The sequence below is a fragment of the Myxocyprinus asiaticus genome, chromosome 49 (assembly GCF_019703515.2).
Source record: "Myxocyprinus asiaticus isolate MX2 ecotype Aquarium Trade chromosome 49, UBuf_Myxa_2, whole genome shotgun sequence".
In the NCBI taxonomy this organism is placed as follows: domain Eukaryota; kingdom Metazoa; phylum Chordata; class Actinopteri; order Cypriniformes; family Catostomidae; genus Myxocyprinus; species Myxocyprinus asiaticus.
Genome location: NC_059392.1, coordinates 4,815,368 through 4,838,738, shown reverse-complemented (window position 1 = coordinate 4,838,738; position 23,371 = coordinate 4,815,368). Strand labels below are relative to the sequence as shown.

General features: G+C 35.7%; 1 protein-coding gene across 1 annotated transcript; it reads left to right on the top strand.

Moving 5' to 3' along the window:
* Positions 1–17,570: 17,570 nt before the first annotated feature.
* Positions 17,571–20,150, top strand: LOC127438236 (pro-glucagon-like). Its single transcript, XM_051693659.1, has 4 exons — positions 17,571–17,653; positions 17,808–17,925; positions 19,333–19,488; positions 19,794–20,150. The coding sequence occupies exons 2-4, from the start codon at positions 17,819–17,821 to the stop codon at positions 19,912–19,914; spliced, it is 384 nt and encodes a 127-aa protein (XP_051549619.1). The 5' UTR covers positions 17,571–17,653; positions 17,808–17,818; the 3' UTR covers positions 19,915–20,150.
* Positions 20,151–23,371: the final 3,221 nt, after the last annotated feature.

The following is a 23,371-nucleotide window of genomic DNA, read 5'->3' as shown; positions in this document are numbered from 1 at the left end:
GTAGGTACTTCATTACCGCTCATTTATTAGATGTTTTGACATGTGGTATCACTGACAGGGCACGTTTTACAGGAGTGCAAACTTTAATCTGTCCCAACTTTATTGTTCTGTTTACAAGCAAAGTTGAGGTAATGTTTAACCCTTGTACTCTTGACAGTCAACAGGAGCATCAGTGTCCAACACATAAAGTCAACTGCGCTGGAGAATAACAGAATTCTGAACAGAGAATCACATTTCTGTCTAAAATGGTCAGTAAGTGCAAAATACTGAAATTATTGTGTGCACAGCTTTTAAATGTTTGTTGTTATTTATCTTTGGGAGACTTGGTTTAGAGAGGAGTGCTTGTGCGTAAAAGTGCATTTGGAGATCACTGGAGATTTCCACTTGCATTTTATGGCACTGAATGATTACCATGATGTCAAAAACGTATTATGGCATCTCCATGTTCTATAATGAAATCAAGCAAATTTAAACTAATTCACTCTTCACTGCTTTTCTCACAGATGATGAACATCAAAGAGTTTCTCAACCAACAGACTTTCATAAGATTTACAAATTAATCTTGCATTTTCTGAAGAGAGACAAAAAATTTGAAATGGGTTGATCTGTTCACTTACACACACATTCTAGTTTACATACTAGATGTCTGTGAAACATGACATGTCCTTTTTGTAAATCTGTCAAAACACACATTGTCACACCAAAATGATGAATTAATGTGAATAATTTTGTGAAATATTAAAATACTTTCTCATTTCCCAGTTTAATGGGTAAGCCATTCGTTGGTTGAGTTTCCTGTTTGATTGAGTGGCCCGACATGTCAACTTCTGGTTCAACAAATGGCGTGAGTTTAGGGCAGAACTATCTGTTTGTTCGACCAATTGCAGATGGGGGGAGTATTTGGGAAAGCTGTTTGAAACAATCATTATGTTGGCTTAAAAATCCCTAAACCAAGACCAAAGTTTATAACTGTAACTCGTCCATAAACTTTCAAGCTACATCCACCAAACTCGGCACAGACCTTCAGGCTGTTCTCACACGGGTTGCTATAACTTTTCTAACTGATTGGAATTATGGGTTTTACACAGAAGATGATCAAAAATCCCCCAAATCTCATGGATTTATGGTGCGTTCACATCATGTTTGGATTACTGCAATTACGAGATGGCAGCTTGGAGATTCTACTCTGAGCCATAGGCGCTGATTTATGTTTCTGCCGGTGGGCGGTGGGTGCCCCCCCATAGTGTCATTTGGGCTAAGCAAGTTGCATGCATGAACACTTACACGTACACAACAAATGCCCATTAACTATAAACATTTTTATCCTATATAATAGGAATGAATATAAGATTGTGCATGCTCAGCCTGCTCAGTTACCTTTGCCATTAGTTTCTTAAGAGGAAAGTCTTTTCTCAGTGCGGCAGTGCGGCTGATGAATTCAGTATTCAAGAGTTCAATCTGCAGTTGTGTCTCATAAAATCCAACGAATATTTCCACTGGCTCCAGATGTCCCGCCAGAACCGCGCTCCCAAGGTGAAATCCACCAATCAGAGAAGTTACCAATCGCTTCAAATGCTTTTATGTCGTTAATTAATATTAAAGCTTTCCGGTTTGGGTCAAGGCTGAGAATTATTTATTAAATATTTTCTTGAAATGCCTATGGAAAAAATTAATGTGCAATATCTTGTGCTTTTCCGTGGGTGCTCGGCCATTACACTGGGTGCTCGTGCCCCCGAGCACCCATGGGATCTGTGCCTGAGCTCGGAGCTATTCATATCCTCAGACCTTGTAAGTTATTTGTTTCTAAGGCAACACTTAAAATGCCAAAACGGCTTTGTTGTTCATAACAGTAAAATGTTTATCACTACATTAATTCAACTATATGTTTTTGCAAAATGTTTAAGAACAAAAAAAAGCAAAAAAAAATCTCCAGACATCAATGGCATAATAAAATGACATATCAAACAACAATATGGGTTCATTACCTTAAACTGTTGATGCCACTGCCATTTTACATGACATCACAAGTGTCAAGTCAGAGCTTTCATGTAATCGACAAAGACGTGAATGCTTTTTACAAGTTGGAATCTCGTAATTATGGAAATTTCGACATGATGTGAATGCACCATTACACTGACGGAATGTTCAAACATGTCAAGACAATTCAAACTCCAACTGTCAAAAATTCAAATGTATACAAAACCACAGACCTTTAATCTGCTCTCACTCTCTTTCATGCTATTCTTTCTTGTCTGTCTGTCTGTCTGTGTAACCTTCAAACTTTTTTTTTAATTACTGTTAAACGTTTAGACAAGGCTACACATTTTACCTATCTAGTTGCGTTTGAGGGTGCTAGTTGCAGGAGTGGTGGTGGCGTAGTGGGCTAAAGCACATAACTGGTAATCAGAAGGTTGCTGGTTCAATTCCCACAGCCATCACCATTGTGTCCTTGAGCAAGGCACTTAACTCCAGGTTGCTCCAGGGGGATTGTCCCTGTAATAAGTGTGCTGTAAGTCACTTTGGATAAAAGCATTTGCCAAATGCATAAATGTAAAGTTGTTTTCTTTGATGTTATCAGGCTCGTGTGGCAGCTTTTGATTACAAGGTGTCAGCCGATCTAAAATACATCTGTTTCCTGAGCAACTACATGAAGGTAATCAATCGAACACACTGATGTGTAACTGTATTACTCATTTGATATTGCTGCCCAGATGTTTAATATTGGTTTACTTTCAATATTGGTTTACATACTCTCAGTTATAATTAATAATAATAATTGTAATTATATTTATTTATCACATGTTATACATTTGCACATATACAGTGAAATTCTTTTTTTTCACATATCCCAGCCAAGCTGGGGTCAGAGCACAGGGTCAGCCATGATATGGTGCCCCTGGAGTAGATGGGGTCAAGGGCCTTGCTCAAGGGCCCAACAGTGGCATCATGGCAGTGTTGGGGCTTGGACCCCTGACCACCTAGTCAGTAACCCAGAGCCTTAACCTTAGTTATGGAGACACTCCTACACTGCATCATATTCTATCTATGACCTGGAAAACGTGAATGTTTATTATGTTTTTTTTTTATTTATTTTTTTATCTATAAAACAAATGGCCTACAAAGCTAGCTAAACGTTAATGCTAACAAAATGAATGCTATGAATCTCTTCAACTGCAAAAAGAAGTTTGGTTTTAACATTGCAACATTTTTTTAAATTAAATAACTATGATTAACAATTTCTTTGGGTTAATTTAAAATGCAACTTGCTCTTTATTTCAGGGATTTTATAAATACAGATATTCCACATGAAATACAGGACCTAGCTTGGTTGCCAGCTGGCCACAAGCTGGTGAGTATCCCAATTCATAATGGAATCATGTAGAAAAACCTTTTCTGTGTTGGCTTCATTGAACAATTTAATGCCTTTTCATAGTTTGACAACAGTTTTTACATTTTTGTTAATGTTTGCAGTGATAAACGTGGTTAGCTAACGTGTGCCTTGCAAAACTGCTGTGATACAAGAGGCATGAAATTAGCACAGCTATAGAAAATCGGTTACCTAGGAAAATGGTCATTTATACACCTTAGCGGTAGAGATGTTTTAGCAGAGACGGGCCACTTCTATTAAAATGAATGGGAGAAATTAAAATGCCCAATGGCAGCCAACGGTCAATGGGTGTAGCAAGGAAGTCCCACCTTACAGGTAAAAGAGCCAATCACCTTTTAGATACAGACATCGCCTGTTAATCAATTCGGCAACGCACATACACGTTAGCTATACAAGCAAAAAAAATATATGTTTTTTAGCATAATTTGAGGTAAAGATTTAAGCACAATTTATGATACCAGTGTTGTCAGATTTTACTGCTGATTCGAAATATGTCCTTTGATCGTAATCTTGACCAACCATTTAGGAGATTTCGGTCTTTTCCCATTCAAGTAGATACAGTAGGAGCTGCACTGTCATGACTGGAAATGGCCTCCTGAGAGCGTTCCAAAGATGGCTGACAGTGGACTGACTTGCTAGAAAGACTTTGTTAGCAGTCACTGTACAAAAATTTTCAAATCAAACATTTTAGAAAGCCATGTTATAAATGCTTCTGTTCAGATGCATATTCTAAAAACTGATGTTTATTAGTGTATAGTAAGGAATCTTTCTCTCAAATCCCTGCAGGCTTATGTGTGGAAATATAATGTCTATGTGAAGGAAACTTCCAGCTCTCTCTCATATCAAGTTACCACTAACGGAGCCCACAACCTGATTCTTAATGGCAGTCCTGACTGGGTGTACGAGGGTGAGTTGCTAGATGTTAGCCAATCATAGCAGAGGTAATTTACATACTGTATAGAAGCCTAAAAGGTATATTAGCAAAAAACAAGACACCTTAGCAATGGCATAATCATGTGGTAAAAACATCTCAGAACATCTCAGTTAAATCTGTCATTTTTCACTTTTGACAATCTTGCACATTTGTTTCCTCTGTAGAGGAGATGTTCTCCACAAACTTTGCTCTGTATTGGTCACCGGGTGGGAGGTTTGTGGCATATGCTGAATTTAACGACTCAAATGTCCACAACATCGAGTACTCGTGGCATGGAGAAGGCCAGTACCCAGGGATGGTCTTCATACCGTACCCGAAGGTAAAAGACATCAAGATCCACGGAAGATGCACTGGGTCTCATACACAGGGACTAAAAAACGAAAACAAACTTAATTTTTTGCAGAAAGTAATCGAAAATGGGAACAAAATCCCTTCCAACTGTACCCAGAGTGAAAACTTAATTTTTAAAAGACATTGTTATATTGAGACAAGACAAAGTTTTTCTTTTGTAAAAGACATCTAGTCCCACTGGGTCTCATACACTGGGAATAAAAACGGTTTAGGGAACGAAAACGAAATTTTTTTGTGGAACGGAACCGAACATGGGAACAAAATCCCACACAATTGTTCCCAGAATTAAAACTTTATTTTAAAAAGACTGTTATTTTTGAGACAAGAATTTATTTATTTTTTTTATTATTTTTTTTTTTTTTTGTAAAAGACATCAAGTTCCACTGTGTCTCATACACCAGGGACTAAAAATTGGTTTAGGGAACGAAAACGAAAAAATTTTGCGGAACGGAACCGAACATGGGAACAAAATCCCACACAATTGTTCCCAGAATTAAAACTTTATTTAAAAAATACTGTTATTTTTGAGACAAGACAAGTTTTTTTTTTGTTTTTTTTTTTTGTAAAAGACATCAAGTTCCACTGGGTCTCATACAAAGGGACTAAAGTGGTTCAAGGAACGAAAACTAAAACCAAAAACAAATTTGTTTTTTTTGTTGTTTTTTTTTTTGCAGAACAGAACATAAAACAGAAACAAAATCCTGCTCAATTGTTCAAGGAAAACGAAAATAGCTATTCAAAGAACGAAAACTAAAACCGAAAAAGATCATTGTTGTTTTGTTTTTTTTGCAGAACGTAACTGAAAATGGGATCCAAATCCCTTTCAATTGTTCCATTGTCAAAATTGTATTTTTAAAAGACTTTTCTTTTTTAAAACATTAAATTCCATAAAAAACACACCGGGTCTCATACACTAAACGTGTGTATGCAAATATTTGTGCGTAAAATGTGTGAGTAAACATTTTCACGCAGAAATCATGATTCATCAAAAAGTTAGCACTTTGTATAATAAAACAAAATGTACGATAAAATGTAGAATTATCTGAAACCAAACATACACTTTTCGAAGATCTTGCCATGCATGCAAACAGATTTCTGTGAATACGCATCTCTATTGCGCAGAAATTTTGCGCCAGTAGGATTTTTATGTGCAGAAGTACACCACTGGCATAAATTTAGTAAACGAGACCCATTGACCCTAGCGCAAAACATCGAAATGCAAAGATAAAATATCCAACATGCTAACAAATATGCCAACATATTTTTCATGCTCCAATTTTTATTTTATTTTTTCCAGCCTGGAACCCTAAACCCAACTGTAAAATTGTTTGTCTTTGATACACTTCCACAATCAATGAGGTCCTGGTCCCCAGTGATGTTGGTGCAGGGTAATTCAACCTTTTCTATGTAAACATGGGTTCTTCATACAGGTTTATGAATGGTTTTACCTGAAACAAGGTGTCATTACAGAGAGCATTACCTGAGCACTGTTACCTGGACAACAGATGAGTGAATTGCCCTGCAATGACAGAAGAGATCTCAAAACTATGTGGTTTTGAAGGGCCACAACTTCAATGGTGGCGCATGGAAGGAAAGTTCACTGGTACGTTCAACATCCAAACAAATATTTTAAGGTTGTTTAAGGTACTTAGTAGCAATTTAACTAGCTATCCATAAGAAGTATAATCCACTTTTTTTAATACTGAATGTCCCCTTTAAGATATTTACTGTAACAAAATCTATTTCCAATCACAATGGGGGGTTTCAGCTCCATTTTTGAACAGAGCCAGACCATGACAAGCAACATAGGTTGGGTTGGCCGGTAATGAACCGCTCTCTCTTACTTGAGATTATCACAATGCAATGTTGAGTCATATTATAAATATGTTTATTGGTTTGTTTTGCATTGTTTACCCAGTTCTCTCCAGATGAACCAGTCTTTAGGCCAGACGGCAGCCGTTGTTATTATGTATTCAGTAACAGTGATGGTATTAAACATCTCATTTATTTCAGTGGAGTGAGTTTGATCTGTTTACAAACTAGAAAAATGCATTAATGTGTGTAATTTCTTCGATTTTAAAATAATTTCTCCAATCCTAGCTTAATATGCAACTAGAAAGTAAGCCATTCGTAGTTTGATGGTAGATGGGAGGGGGGTAAAATGTTTTTGTTTTTTTTTACATTCAGCCAAGTCATGAGATTAACTCCACAGGCCAATAATTATATACTTTAACTAATCTTCTTATTACTGTACAAACAATTTAATTCAATAGTTTTCCATGTACTGTATTTTCAATATTTAATATTGTCAAATATTGTTTCCTAGGCAGATTGGATGTTTTTGACCAGAGGAAACTGGGAGATCATCAGCATCCTTAAAGTCACAAAAGAATGTAAGTTAATTTTCAAGAAACATCTAGTGATAGATCGACATATCAGTTACTTCAACGATTAATAGAAGTATTAGCTTCCCATTGTGTCCGTTCCAAAAATCTGCTAAAAAATCAACAATTTTTTTTTTTTTTAAATATTGTGTAAAATAAGTGTTCAATCAGGAAGACTCACAGATCTTGCAGTGCAAATTTAAGATGACATTTATTTGATAAATATAAAACAGAAATGTAATGTCTCTCTTTGGTGTAAGCCCCGTCTGGCGGTCCGAAGAAGTTGTACTCAGAACCGTCATATCCTGCCGTAGATAGGAGGCAGGGGTGAGGAGCCTACCCCCGTGCAGGACGGGACTCAACTGGTGGCGGTGGGGTGGTGGAGGTTGCCATGTTAGCACACTGAAACAGCAATGTGATAGATTGTGAGCAGACTTATAAAGCAATGGCTTACATGTGATTGTGCTAGGAGTTACCTAACTAATGGTGCGATGATGTACAGCTGCTAGTCTTCCCACTAGAACTACGCTGCGCTTACATTTCTGTACACTGTAAAACATTTTGTCAAATAACCTTAAAAAATTATTCACACAAAAAATATATATATTTTTGCTGATTGTACAATTTACTTAATTAAAATGAAATAAAGCAACACAATTCTAGAACGTTTTGTCACAACCTGATTTTATTGTGTTCTATCCATTGAAATTTGTAAAATGGAAGTTTACTTAATCCATTTGAGTTACATTGACACGTCTAACTTTTTGGGGTGTACCCAACTCAACTAGGTTCTTTCTACACAAAGTGTTTGTGTTGAGATTACATTGTAATTTCAGTTCAGAAAACTAATTTCAAACATGTGGAACCACTGTCCACAACTGAATCAAGTTCGGCCAAAGAGCTCATTTTGGAGTGTTTATGGTTTTTAGTCAGTCAAATATATTATTTAATATGACTGATTCAGCTTGACTACATTGTACTGCACCAACAGAAGTACTATTTAAGGGTCGGATCAAATATCTCCTTAAAGAAGCAACTGCACATTAACTGTTTTTAGTGTGCAAATCTCATTTGCTGACATTAAATTGTATTAAGTATACAATATATCTGCATTATATCAGCCATTGGTATTGGCCATTAAAAAATCCATATCGGTCGACCACTAATTCTGTTAACGAAAGTTTTGTTTCTCTCCTGTCTTGCGACAGATACTACGTTAGTAGTGAACACAATGGCAGTCCAGACCAAAGTCTTACAAACACAAATCAGTTAACAGCGATAGAAGTTTTCATAGTCGCAAAATAACAATAAATGTGTGCTATTTCGAAAACCCCCTACAGAATGAGCGTGAGCGCGAGCGTCTCAACTGTACTCTCAATGAGGACAGGTGTAAATATAATTCGGCCCTCTTCAGTGAGGAAGGAACGTACTATCGTATGGACTGTTCCGGTAAGTCCTTTTGCCATACAACACAACATTAGTCGCATAATACATAAAAGTATGCAAAACCAATTAAATGTTTTCAGATCGTGACTTTCAGTTATTTTTAGTTTTCAAAGGACCTGAACTTCCCCTGTATACTTTAAGAAATGGCTGAGATGGATCAGGTACAGCTATTATAAAAAAACAGCAACAACCTTTTAAGTCCTTGGTACAACAAGTATCTATTTGTATTGCCAAAACATTTTGATATATTTCTAGAAATTTGTAAAATCATTAACATTTGTCAAAATTGGACTTAATGAATCATCCTTTTTGTATCAGTTCTTGAAGAAAATAAAGATTTGGAAGGTGTTCTGCAGGAAATCACGATGCTGTCAGTTACACATGGCAAGCTGAAGATCGGAGAGTTTGGTAAGACTGAATGTAGAATGGAGATTCATGTTAAACCGCCTACAGGCAGACACAAAATATGTTTTCATAATGTCATTCCAAAGCTATACCATTCTTAATCTTATTTCTTTTTACCGACCTCTGGTATCAGATGATCTTACCTCCCAAGTTTGACAAATCCAAAAACTATCCTCTGCTTATTGATGTGTAAGCTAGCTACAGTAATTTCTTTTTTGTGTGACTTTTGGTTAAAAGGACGAACAAAAAACGGAATTTTCATTTACTGAGTATACTATTTCCTCTGAACTTCATGTTTTTTATTCATGGATTATGGAATAGTCCTAGGCACGATTATTTTTAATAAGATCTAAGTTTCATGACAAGAATAGTTCTTCGTGATTTTTTAATCATTTCTAAAGATATGCAGGCCCGTGCAGTCAGAAGTCAGATTTCCGGTTGAGGGTGGGCTGGTCCACATATTTAGCCAGCACAGAGAATGTGATTGTGGCCAGCCTTGATGGCAGAGGAAGTGGTTACCAAGGAGACAAAATCATGCATTCAGTCTATAAACGTCTGGGCACCTACGAAGTCGAGGATCAGATAACTGCTGCTAGGTAAATATATGCATCCTTATGACTCTCTGGACGATGTGATTGTGATTGGTTGATAGTATCATTCTGTGGCCAAATGTTTTTGTATAATGACTGCTAAACCATATAATTGACCGATTTTCTACATACAATACATAAATATTTTAGCCTATTTCTAAGACTTATTTGTGTCATCTTTAACTCAATTTAAATTAATAAATTTTTTTTAAAGATTACTTGAATTAATTTGATTGAATTTTGTTATGAAATTGAAATGTGTATTTCTTTAAATTCTTTTTTGATTGCAGCTGGGCTATGTAGTATCATGAAAAACACCATTTCAATTCAAATTAATATTTCATGTACTTTTAACTGTTTTTTAAGTAGCTGTTTAATAAGCGTGATAATGTACAGTCAGCCAATCATTATCACAATACAATGCTGATTATACATTTTGGGCCCTATTTTAAGAGTGCTAGCGATAAGCGCAGTGCTATGCCATAAGTCATACACAAAGTAAGTGGGCATGGCCATGAAGTTTGGGTGTTTTCATGCAAGCATGCGCTAAGTCTAGGCGCAAGTGGGTTTGACGAAATTGCACCTGCAAAGTGCTAATGGGCTGGGTCAAGTGCAATTTAATCTGGAGGTTCTTCTCCAGTTATTGCAGCGTCTGCACCCTAATATAGTCCATTCCCTGTCAAGCACCAGCAATATAAACAAAGACAGCACATTCATAAGAAGTTGGTAGTGTAAATGGACTGTATGCAATGAATTAGAAGAATAGAAAATTACGTGTGTCCTTGGTGAATGTCAGGCATATTTCTATGACAGTGATGCTCCTTTCATACGCATGGAAAATTAAACTACAAATTCCTTTAGATTACAGAGAATGTAAGTATTATTAATCATTTTCATGTACAGATACACAAATCATCGCTAGTATTAACAGTGATTATATCGGAACACAATTCACTTCTACCGGTCGATTTTGATTAAAAAAAATTTATTCATTTAATGAAATGCGAAAAAATATAAGCAGAAATAGTTCTAAATTCAAATAACAATTCAAACGATACAAAAATATAATCAAAGTAACGAAGTGGTTAAAAAAAATCATACCAAATCCAAACATTTTACTCTCTCCAACTTCTTCCACCGGCCCCTTTTACAGTGACTTAAAAATCACTCGACGACAACAGGTGGACAAAAACCAATACAAATTAGATCATAAATATAATTGTAAATATAAACATAATATTAATTATAATAATAATAATAATTGAAAAATAAACCATGACCTAAAGATAGTTTATTTAATCTCATTACTATTTGTTTCATAAAATGGCTTGAAGGGACATGTTTTGATGTTCCACTATATTTTCAGAGTTTGGACTACATTTATTACCACCTGCTGGTGGAGTCTCCAAACTACAGATGCAGGAACTGAGTTCGGAATTTGCGTGTCTTAGTGCAATGACCTATTTCTCAGAAAATAGCAAATTGTGCTTTGCACCACTTAATTTACATACAATTAACCGACAGTTTGCGTGCATTCACCCACCGATAGCGCAAATACTTCCACACACGCCCACTCGCGCTTTGCTCTGGCACGTAAATTGGATAAGACATTGTGCACGGTCGTAGAGTGTAGCGCTGCACTTTGCACACTCACAAAAATAGAGCCTTATATCTTACATTGTCCTCAAGTAAAAGGCAATTTAAATAAACTTAATCGTATTTATGCTCTTATTAGGTTTTGTAGATGCATTGTACACTGAAAACTGCCTTATTTAAAACTAAATACTAATCTTTCTCTCTGTGTTTTATGACAGTTTATTGATACAGGCTTTATAGATAAAGAAAGGGTTGCCAGCTGGGGATTGGTAAGTTTAATCACCAGAAATATCATTTTGATATAAAATCGTAGTGTGGTACAGTACTTGCTTGAATCAATTTGTTGTATGTGTAATTTTATGTTTCTAATGTAGTCTTATGGTGGTTACGTCACTTTAATGGTTCTGGGAGCTTTTTAAATGTGATATGGTTTTTACACTTTTAATTAAGATATTTGGACTGCATTCTCAAATTCATTCATGAAATGTGATAAAACTTGAACCTATTTTTTACTTTAATTTCCAACAGATTCTATTTACACTGAGAGATAAATGCTAACGCCAGCAGAGAATCAGGCCTTTTATGACGTAAGCTGACAAGAAGTGTACTAAAATAGTTTTTTCCTCTCTGAAACAAATCATTGGCTTCCCAAAATAATGTCACAAAGAAACATGAGTCAGTTGTAAAATAACTCACAAGAGGAAAGTACAAACGCTACGTCACTGAGCGTTTATGGGGTGTCGTGATTCTTGCAGAATTCCACAGTGACGGGAAGAGCCAAGAATCTTAAATCTGTCCAGTACCTCCTGGTGCACGGCACTGCTGATGGTGAGACATGACCTCTCTCTCTATCTATATCTCTTTAACTAATCAATGTCAAAGATACTAAGGGGCCCTTCAGATGATGTGTTTTTGTGCTAAAAATGCATGACGCAGTGCAATAAATCCACAGTTTTCCTGACCAACCACTAGGTGGCGCCATGATGATTGTGATTACCGCTGGACTGTTTTCTGGTTCTGGTCTCCATAAAAAGAAATGCTAACACTACCGAACCAGACGGAGAACAACAACCATTTTAAATGTTAGTTGGAGTAAAAATTAGCTCAGGCTCAACTTGTGCAGTTATTGGCTGTCAAAATAACTAAAAGTAGTAGTAGTATGATATCAACGTAACTAACCTCAGGCCGTTGCTTCATGTCATCTACCCACTCAGGTTAAAAGCAACCTAGTCTCATAAAATGCCAAACTATACCAAAATTTTTGCAAACTGAGTTTTACATGCCATTTTCTACATTTCAACGCTAAAACAACTGTGCGTTTTATTCACTTTCACACAACTCATGACTATCACGACTGATTATGACTTTATAAACACTTATTTTCCATTCTGTTACACACACACTGCCGTGTTATCGAAATACTTTTAAGCTAGCACATCATTTGAAAAACGATACATTTTAACGCTCCGATACCAGACACACCTACAGTGCATTTACACACTTATTCAAGTGTGATTAACTTGAGCGTTAGCTTACCTGATAGAGTGTTGGACTTTGGACTCAGAAGTTTGTGGTTCAAGCACAGCCAAGCATGCGATCTGAAACATGAGATGAAAGTGTCATAGAAGCGACACGAAATGACGTGGTTGCTTCAGAAAATGCGCTTTTTATTTCGCATTTGCGACAAGAACACTATCGGTGTAAGTGTTGGTCTAGGGTAAGGATGTCTGTTTTGTTCAACTCCATTTATCTTTTAGCACACTATTGGTTAGGTTTAGGTAAAAGTTTTAGGTTAGGGATGTACGTTTCACTCATTTAAACATTCATCGAATATTCACCTTGAAAACCTCATCTGATTACAACATCATTTCACTCGCTTTTGGTGCCCCCCACTGGGAATTTCACCTGAAACTGCAGCCAAACTTGTAATATAGCATGTAATTTTCGTTTTCAAAAATGTTGCCATAGAGACATACATTTCATGAAATCAGGCTGGTTAAAAGACGGTCATCACAACTCTGTAAATTATCGGCACTATGGAGCCACATGTTTTTTTGTTTGCCAAATTTTTACAAATGTAATACGCTAAACATCACATTTTCCGCTAAAATCGTACGTCAATACTAGTGAAAACACTAAAGACCAAAAAACGAAAACAGGCTTCCTTTATGAATCGTGGAAAGTCATTCTGTGTCAACTCAATCAGAGGTCCCCAGCTCAAAGTTTGATTTTGATCATTTTTTTTCTGGTGAAAGAAATACATAAATGAAAATTAAAGCCAAAATATGAAATGCCATGGATGAATATTTACTGAGTAATCCACTATTTTGTAGAGAGGGGTCAAAATGGTAATTTTCACATATGATTTTGGAGCAAAACCACAAATAAAAAAAATAACCTTAGAAAGGTGGCAGCATCATTATTTTATTTTTACACAGAGATTGGTAGGTCTATTACTGAAATCAGATGACTTTAGCAATTCTTGTTGCATTATATGCCAATGGTGACAGTTCAAAAATGGGAAAAAGCACTTTTCGTGTTCTTTTTCCAAAGTTGGCATGCCTGTAACTCAAGAAGTATTAAAGATATCTTAATATTCTTTTAGATTCTGGTTCAGAACAAACTTTTCTTTTGGTATCTTTATTTTTATGGCCCTATATTGTTCATTCCCAGAGATATGGGGCTCTCAATGTGGCTCTATGAGTACATTGTGGTCAAAAACCAAATGTGGATCACTTTGCGTACAGCTGATACTTTTTGTCTTTTAAAGAGGAATGTCTGAAGTACAAATAGTGTTGAAGCTAGAACTTTATCTTGATTCCCTCTATCAAAACAACTGCATAGAACATACCAATTTTTAACTATGTCTGAGTGCTAAAAATACACTGAAATTGTGGTTCAATAAATAAAGGTACATTTCTAGTTTCAGTATTATTTGTTCTTCAGACATTCCTCTTTAAATACAATAACTGTCAGCTTTATACAAAGTGACCCACATTTGGTTTTCGAACATTGAAAATGGTTAACAATTTGCACATGGAGCCACATTGAGAACCCCATATCTCTGGGAATGAACAATATAGGGCCTTATAAATGAAGATACCAAAAGAAAAGTTTGTTCTGAACCAGAATCTAAAAGAATATTAAGATATCTTTAATACTTCTTGAGTTACAGGCACGCCAACTTTGGGAAAGAACACAAAAAGTGCTTTTTCCCATTTTTGAACTCACCTTTGGCATATAATGCAACAAGGATTGCTAAAGTCATCTGATTTTAGTAACAGATCTACCAATCTCTGTGTAAAAATAATATAATGAAAATGACCATTTTGACCCCCCCCCCACAAAATAGTGGATTACAATAATTAAAATATTGAGCTGGGAACCTCTGGTTGAGTTGACATGGAATGACCCTGGAACACTTTGGCATTCAGGAAAAAGGTGGATAGAACAGAATGCAGGTGTCCCAAGAAAAATCGTGGCACCCCTGGGCAAAATGCTGTAAAAACAACGCGACTGGTGGCAACGTTCAAAGACGTCCATCTAGTGCATGTTTACATAGGAATACAATTGAAAACCAGCGCATACAGATGCAAATACACGTTCAGTGTGAACGGCCCTTAAATTTGTAGCTAACAACCCTGTAATACACAGTTATTTTTTTACGTACTGTAAGTAAACATCTTAAGTGTTTTTACCTTATTATTTATTCTCCTTTAAGCAATCCTGTAAATACCTATAAAATAACCCTCTGTTTTTCATTGGTCATTTTAGATAATGTTCATTTCTAACAAGCTGCTCAGACCTCTAAAGCGCTCGTTGATGAGCAAGTGGACTTTGATTCAGTGGTAAGACAGCAGCGAAATTAAGTTTTATTCATACCCAATTTTTTACTTAAATGATCAAAAAATGCCTATGGGTAATTTTGATCATTTATTAAATCAGCAAAGTCTTGCAGGTAAAAATATTTTATCTTAATGTCCATGGAATTTTTATTTAGCAACGATTGTTTTATTATCAATTTTTATCAAGATTTTCATTTTAGGATTTACATGAATGTATAAGGGAACCTGTATATTTTTATATGTATTGCTGTAACTGGTCACCATTTCTTTCAAGTTTTTCATCATTAAAAAGTACAAATATTCCATGTAGTCTTTAACACGTGTACACTCACACGAGCCACTTTCTGAAAAACTGCTTTGCTTGAAGTTGTGAAATCTTTCCACTGGACATAAACCACGCAGAACCTACAGCGCTGAATCAACTTTACTTCCAGTTCACCTCATGCACTTAAACGTGTCAAGCGTGTGACATCAGCGAAGACCAGCCACTGAATCCACAAGAATCTGTGAAGCTACTGTGTTGTGATGCAATAATGGACACGTTCTAATCATGCTTTTATCAGTTAAAGACATTTCAAACGTACATTCTGAACAACTGAGTCATGAATCTGCACTACAACACCAACAACACTAATAAATCTTGCTATGGACTTGTATTAAACATGAAGAATTACTGAACATTACATGATAAACACAAAGCTTGATGAGCCAGCTAAACAACGTGCAGATTAACTCTTCTATGTGAATAAAAGTTTAGGGGGAAATAGTTTATTTGAGATTAAACCTTTGCATATAAATACTTTTGTTACCCTGAAACTTCCAAAGAGCTGGGGAGAGCGATATTGTGTATTTTCCATGTCAAGTTCATTGCCAGCTGTTAATTTCTTGTGAAAATAGTTTTCAAGATATTCAAGATTTGTTATATAATTTGTCATCATCCCTTGGCGTTAAGTAATCTGAAGTGATGTTTGTGAAAATATTTATTGTGCCATTATTTTTAACATGTAATTTGTATGATACAGATATATATTTAATCTATAAGCCATGATATAATACATATCAGAGATATGTAAAATCACATATACTCAAATGTTTGTGGTTTATTTATAAATTTACATGTCACACCTGTTACATGACAAAATAACATTTTTAAATAATTTTTAAGAATTTGCTATGAAACTTTTTACATGAAATTATGTTACACTGAATATTGATCTAATGATGTTACAGAAATGTTTCAAAGGAAATAAAAACAGATTTAAATGTAAAAATACAATTTATTATATTATAACTGATCTTTTTAGCCTGATCTTTTTGATTATGGTGTTAAAATGATTTTATTTTAGAAAAAAATAAAAGAAAAAAAATTCATTTTTAAAATTACTGTCTAAAATTACTGCCATAATTTCTATATAAAAACAGCTTTATATTTAAAAATACAATTTATTATATTATAACTGATCTTTTTAGCCTGATCTTTTTGCTGACTGTGTTAAAATGATTTAATAAAAAAAAAAAATAATAATAATTTTTAAAATTACTGCAATAATTTCTGTTAAAAAAAACAACAGATTTATATTTAAAAATAAAATGTATTATATTACAACTGATCTTTTTGCTTACGGTGTTAAAATGATTTTATATAAAAAAATAATACATATACAAATAAAAACAATTTTTTTTTTTAAATTACTGTCTAAAATTACTGCCATAATTTCTGTTAAACAAAACAACAGATTTATATTTAAAAATAAAAAACATTATTATATTATAACTGATCTTTTTGATTATGGTGTTAAAATGATTTAACAAAGAGGAATATATATATATATACTAGTTTTATATATTATCTGTACACAGTATATTATATATAAAAATATATTTATATAACAACTATGTATATTACTTTTCACACTGATCTTTTTTATTATTTTCTGTGTTAGTCTGATTTTATTTCTGAAAAAAACTAAAACAAGTTTTAAATATACTGAGAAGATTGTAGAACAGAACAATGTAGAAATTAATTCTAGTCATTTTTTACTTTAAGACATCAAATAATATAGTTTATAGTTCATCGTGTACACAAAGTTATTAAAGACTTTATATCTTTTTTCCAAACACTGTATACCATTATCTTTTAATTTACATCTTTATATTGGATCAAAAATGATTCATCAAATAGATTTAGTGAGCAGAGCATCCTGGGAAAGATAACTAAGAACAAAGTCACATCACGTTCAAGTATTTAACTAAAACATGAAGGAAAAATCAGTTTAGCACATTCTCCAAGAACTCGAACCCGATTCACCCAACCATTCTAACAGTATATCCGTTTCTTTTTGCATTTTCCGCATTTTCCCCTACAGTAGCACTTCACGAGTTATTTTTCTCTTCCTTTATTTGCGAAGCCTCCATCCTGATTTCTCACACCTCAAAGACAGCTCTTATCTGCCAGTACTTTGGCACATCTTTCTCTTAAAACAAACATGAGCTCAGTTTCATCCATACCGGCTAATGGACTGACACTAATAGATGAGCTTAACACACAGATATGCGTGTGTGTGGGCTGCCAAACACGGCCTGCCCACCTGGTCTGACTATATAAGACCCAGAAAGTTTGAGAAAAGGCCACAAAATCAGCAGCGGAAGAACCAGGAGAACATTTGTGGTTGAGAAGCAATTTGCTATTCATCTACACATCAATTCATCCATTGGTAAGTTTCTTACTTATAAGGGGGCTTGTTGTGTCCCTCCTCATATCACGTGGAACCCTTTTGAAGGGATTTGTAGATGTTTAATTGATTGGTTTGAAAAGTAGTTTTGTGGTTTATAGTTATAATATCCTGTTTCTCTGTATGATTTCTACAGGACGTGTGTGTATGAACTCTACTATCAAAATGAAAGGCATCCAACTTCTCGCTGGTCTTCTGCTTTTCCTCTTTGTTCAAAACAGCATGTGTGCCCCGTTGCAAGAAGAAAACACAAGGTAAGTGAAATTCCCAAAGTTTCTGTATACTAATTGAACGTATATCTGTTTAACTGGGTCCACTGTCAGACAGAGACAAAACCGACATTTCGTTAGATTAACAGTTTATATATTTTCCCCCCTCAACAAATGTATTTCCGATAAATTGTGCATATTTTTATATATAAAATAGTACATGATAAAAACAATAAAACCACTTAGTATGGTGTCTGAACATTTGTATGAAGATAATTTACTAGTACATTAAAAAACATAAACTTAGATTAAACAGTTTGAAATAATTTTGTGTGCAATTCTTATATACACTTACTGAGCACTTTATTAGGAACACTATGGTCCATATAAAGCGCTCGACGTGGTCTTCTGCTGTTGTAGCCCATCTGCCTCAAGATTTGATGTGTTGTGCATTCTGAGCTGCTATTCTGCTCACTACAATTGTACAGAGTGGTTATCTGAGTTACTGTAGCCTTTCTGTCGGTTTGAACCAGTCTGACCATTCTCCGTTGACCTCTCTCATCAACAAGGTGTTTCCATCCGCAGAACTGCCGCTCACTGGATGTTTTTTGTTTTTGGCACCTTTCTTAGAGACTGTTGTGTGTGATAATCCCAGGAGATCAGCAGTTACAGAAATACTCAAACCAGCCCATCTGGCACCAACAATCATGCCACGGTCGAAATCACTGAGATCACTTTTTTTTTCCCCATTCTGATGGTCGATGTGATCATTAGCTGAAGCTCCTGACCTGTATCTTTTAACCCGTAATGATTTTATGCACTGCACTGCTGCCACACGATTGGCTGATTAGATAATCGCATGAATAAGTAGATTTACGTATAAGTAGGTGTTCCTAATAAAGTGCTCAGTGAGTGTATTTATATATATATATATATATATATATATATATATATATATATATATATATATATATATATATAATAGTACATTATAAAAACAATAAAATCTCGTACTTTTTTACGAAGATAATTTGCTAGTATGCATGCGTAAGATTTTATAAAACTGCTAAAACGCTATAATAGATTTATAATAGCTATTCATTTTATAGAAAAAAAATCTATAAAAAGCTATACATTTTTATCTGTTTGCACAAATATGCGTAATTATTAAAAAAATAAATTATAATAAAAAAATAAAACGTGATAAAACAATACTAGCATTTTGTATGGTATTTTAACTTTTCGTACGAAATTACTTGAAGATAATTTACTACTATTGTGCATAATTTTTTTTAGATTAAAGTGGTTAAACACTGTAATAGTTTCACAATAGCTATACAGTTTGATTTATTTTACTGTTCAAAGCTTTTTTATTTGGAGATTTTGCCCTCATTGGGTGTGTACACAAATATACGTAACTTAATACTCAACATACAACTTCTCATCCTGTAGCACAGAGACAGTAGAAAGTCTTCTACCAAGGGGTCAAGATTTCACAACCGTAAAGAGGCATTCTGAGGGGACGTTCTCGAACGACTACAGCAAATACCTGGAGACAAGGAGGGCGCAGGACTTTGTTCAATGGCTCATGAATTCAAAGAGAAACGGGTATGTGTAATTACAATATTCTGTAAGGCAATAATGTGTAATACAGTATAATTGTAAAAATGTCCATCAAAAATTATTCAACATTTTCAGTAGGAGAATTATAGAGTATAACAAAAAAATGTAAGGCCTAACCCTACCACTGACACTCCCCTTACCCAACTAAACCTAACTGTAACCCTGACTCTTACTGTTTTTGATAGGCACACCATCCATTGTCCCAACTCTGTTGACATTTTTATCAAATTAACTACAATTAAAACATTCAGTTTGTCATTTTTCACATGAACACTCTTTTTTTTTCCCAGTGGTCCAGCTAGACGTCATGCTGAAGGAACCTACACCAGCGATTTCAGTTCCTACCTGCAAGACCAAGCGACCCAGAACTTTGTCGCCTGGCTAAAATCTGGACAGCCCAAACAAGAGTAGGCTTCCACGCTTAGTTACACCTCCAGTGCCTTATAGAGTGTGAAAGTAATGGAAATAAAGAATGAGAGTGTGTGTGTGTGTGTGTGTGTGAGAGAGAGCATAATGACCGAATTGATTGCTTAATAACTTTTACTCCTCCTTGACATCTGTCTCTTTTCTAACGCACCCTGTCCGAACCTACTGCAAAAAACTAACGCTAATAAATCTATCTGAAACCAGCTGTCTGGTTATCTTTCGCTGCTAATGATTGTTTGTTTGGCTTTGGGGAGCTTATTTTACTCAAATGCAATGCATCAACTTCTGCTAAGCTTATCAAACAAACACCTACACAAAAACTTGCCTGTCTAGATGCTATTCATAATATATCAAACATCACATGACTAATTTAATACTAACAAACTTTCTATTTACAAGAAACTGATTTCCAAGAAAGATGACACTACTGAAAAGACCATCTTAGGCCACGTCCACACTAAAGCCCAAAGTATACTTCAGTCGGAAGCGAAACGCGAAGCGTCTGCGTACAGGAAACCTGACGCAAATTTCATCCTTAACAGAGTGCTTGAGCACTGAACGCATGCAGCCCAACTTTTCTAACTGCGCATCTTTGAACGCGCAGAATCCGCATGCGCCTGGAATTATTTACAATAATTAGTGGGTCCACAAGGTGGCAACACTAACATTTGAGTCATTGCTGTCACAAAGAAGTGCTAGAAGTAGGTGTAATTGCTGGTAAACAACAGCAGACGAATGTGGCAACAACAACAGCGGATGTGCATGTAAAGAATGCATGTGTGAGGAGGTCAGGAGATATCTGCTCTTGTATAACTGGAGTCTGAAGGAATATAAAGACATTTTTATGTGCCTAAACTCCTGAGGAGAAACAGTCCAGTATCTCATAGCAGCCTTAGCGTGCATGCGCCAACTGCCTGTGTATGCACACAGTAAAATTAAGTATACTTTGACAGGCTTGCATTCGACTGTTCGCAGACACTAAGCATCAAAACTGAAGTATACTTTGTGCTTAATCTGTTTTCTATTGAAAATCCATTGTTTGAGTTTAAACCTCTCAACCTCACTAGAACATTTTCCTCGACCAAAAACGACTTTTGAAAATGCTCTCTATTACAGCATACATTGAAAAACAATGACGTTACGAAAGCTGAAACTGACTTTTCATAGGAAGACGAATCAGTGTGGATGTTTTTTAGACCAGCATGTATTTCTGAATGCGGGTCCAGGCTGGCTAATGCTGGCTAATGCTAGTTTGTTCTAGCTGGTGAATCAGCATAGCTGTGCGAAACTTTGCTGGTGAAGCTGGTCAGCCAACATTATCTTTCTGATAAAGCTAGTTGACCAAGTAGTCTTTCTGGTTGGGACACCTACATGCTAGCATCCGTGCTGGGGACTAGCATTCAAAAAACACAAATTGGTTACGGGTGAACACAACAGTGTAAACTAAAGCATCACAGTGCAAAACCTAGTGTAGAATCCATCCTTAAAATATTGAGAGTTCTGGCAAATTGCAGCAAACTTAATGCAAACTGGCCACTCATTATTTTCACATGCAAATGAGCTTTGCTGCAAACTCTTCATTGACGCCAAAGGATTGCTGCAGGTTCACCACTACCAAAGAGCTGCAAACTTGTAGCAAACATTTGCAGCTAAATCACAACTCATTTGAATGTGAAAATTATGAGTGGCAAATTTGCAAAAAGGTTGTCGCAAGTTTGTCAGAAGAAGATTTTTTGTGAGTAACCACTGAACTGCAACCTATAATTAACTGATGCAAACTTTCAGTAATAAGTGTTTTGTGTTATAAGCATATGCTCATCAATAATTTTGTATTACATATGCACAGTGTTGCAGGCAATAGAGGTGCAGATCTGCCCCACAGGAGGCACGTAGATGGCAGTTTTACCAGTGATGTCAACAAGGTTTTGGACAGCATGGCTGCCAAGGAGTATTTACAATGGGTGATGAACTCTAAAACATCCGGGACAAGGTAACGTCCCCCTACTAGTAAATTATGAGTCAAAACAAATGCTTGTGGTGCCTTTAAAAGTACATTTCTTTTAATTTAATGTTTCAACAGTGTTTTAAAATGCTTCAGTAAAGATAAAGGTTACATTTGGCCTATTAGACAGTCAGAGTCCATTTTGCCGCCAAAAATTCGTGTTTTTTGCCGCCAAAAGTTGCAGTCGCCAGACAGGGTAACCATAATAACAGTACTGCTCTGAGATTTTTACTGTGATAAGCACTGAACCAAAGTTTACTAGCAAGTCAGTCCACTGGCGGCAATCTTTGGAATGCTCTCGGGCAGCTATTTTTCTTAGTAAACAAGCGGCATACAAAAGCAGCTTCTATCTACTTGAATGGGGAAAGACCGAAATCTCTAAAATGGTTGGTCAAGATTATGCTCAAAAAAACATATTTTCAAATTAGCAGTAAAATCTGAAAACACTGGAATCATAAATTGTGCTTCTTTATCTCAGATTATATAAAATGCCATTTTCCCGGCTAGTATAGCTAATGCGCATGCGCGTTCTCAAGTTGATTGAAAGCCTGTGGGTGCGTCCCAAACCGCACACTTCTGCATTATTGTATGCCATTTTCTAGTTTAAGTAGTGTGAGTATTATGTTAACACTGAAAATGCACCAAAAAGAAGTGTACTTTAAGGACCTGGATGATGCACTTTTTCAACCATCAAAACTGAGTGTGGAATGTTGGACACTTCACGCACTCAACGCATGTGGCTTGCCGTAAGTAGCGGAAGGGGTGGAGTTACCTGGCTGCGCTGCTAGTCTGACAGATTAGTTGTAAATAATGAAGAATGAGGCAGCTAGCGTAACTTCAGTGGATACTGCACCTTACAAATGTGAGTTGAATGCTTTACCGTCACCCCAAGCTGTGTGAATACGTACGTTGTTTAAGATACAAGTGTTGAACTGAGGTTGGCTAAAGCGCTAAAGCTAGCGGCAACACATCATGTGCACTTGAAACATCACTTCCGTCAGCTGTTAAACGGCGAATGCTTCCGTGTAGCAAAAACGTTAAGTGTTCCATTTGGGACATTACTACGCTTATAAATTCAATACACTACATGGCTGAGTGCATAGTGTATAGTGTGTCGTTTAGGACACAACTTATATCTAAAAGGTGATTGACTCTTTTACCTGTAAGGTGGGACTTCCTTTCTACATCCGTTGACTGCTGGGCGTTCCAGTTTCTACCATTCTTTTTAATAGAAGTGGCCCATCTCTGCTAAATAGTCTTTGATTGAACAAAACATGACAAGTACTGTCATTATTTATCACTTTATAATAGATTTACATATCGCAAATATATCACAAAAACTAACTTAATTAACATAACTGATTTTTGCTAGTGGCGCCAACTGAGAAATTGCGTCGCGTGAGACAAACTCACAGTTTGTGCCCTGAAAATGACCTTCAT

Bases quoted from the DNA above. Each gene is read 5' to 3' on its own strand.
- LOC127438236 (XM_051693659.1), top strand. From the start codon at position 17,819: ATGAACTCTACTATCAAAATGAAAGGCATCCAACTTCTCGCTGGTCTT. The intron at 17,926-19,332 runs GTAAGTGAAATT...CTCATCCTGTAG, and splicing joins TTGCAAGAAGAAAACACAAG to CACAGAGACAGTAGAAAGTC. The intron at 19,489-19,793 runs GTATGTGTAATT...TTTTTTTCCCAG, and splicing joins ATGAATTCAAAGAGAAACGG to TGGTCCAGCTAGACGTCATG.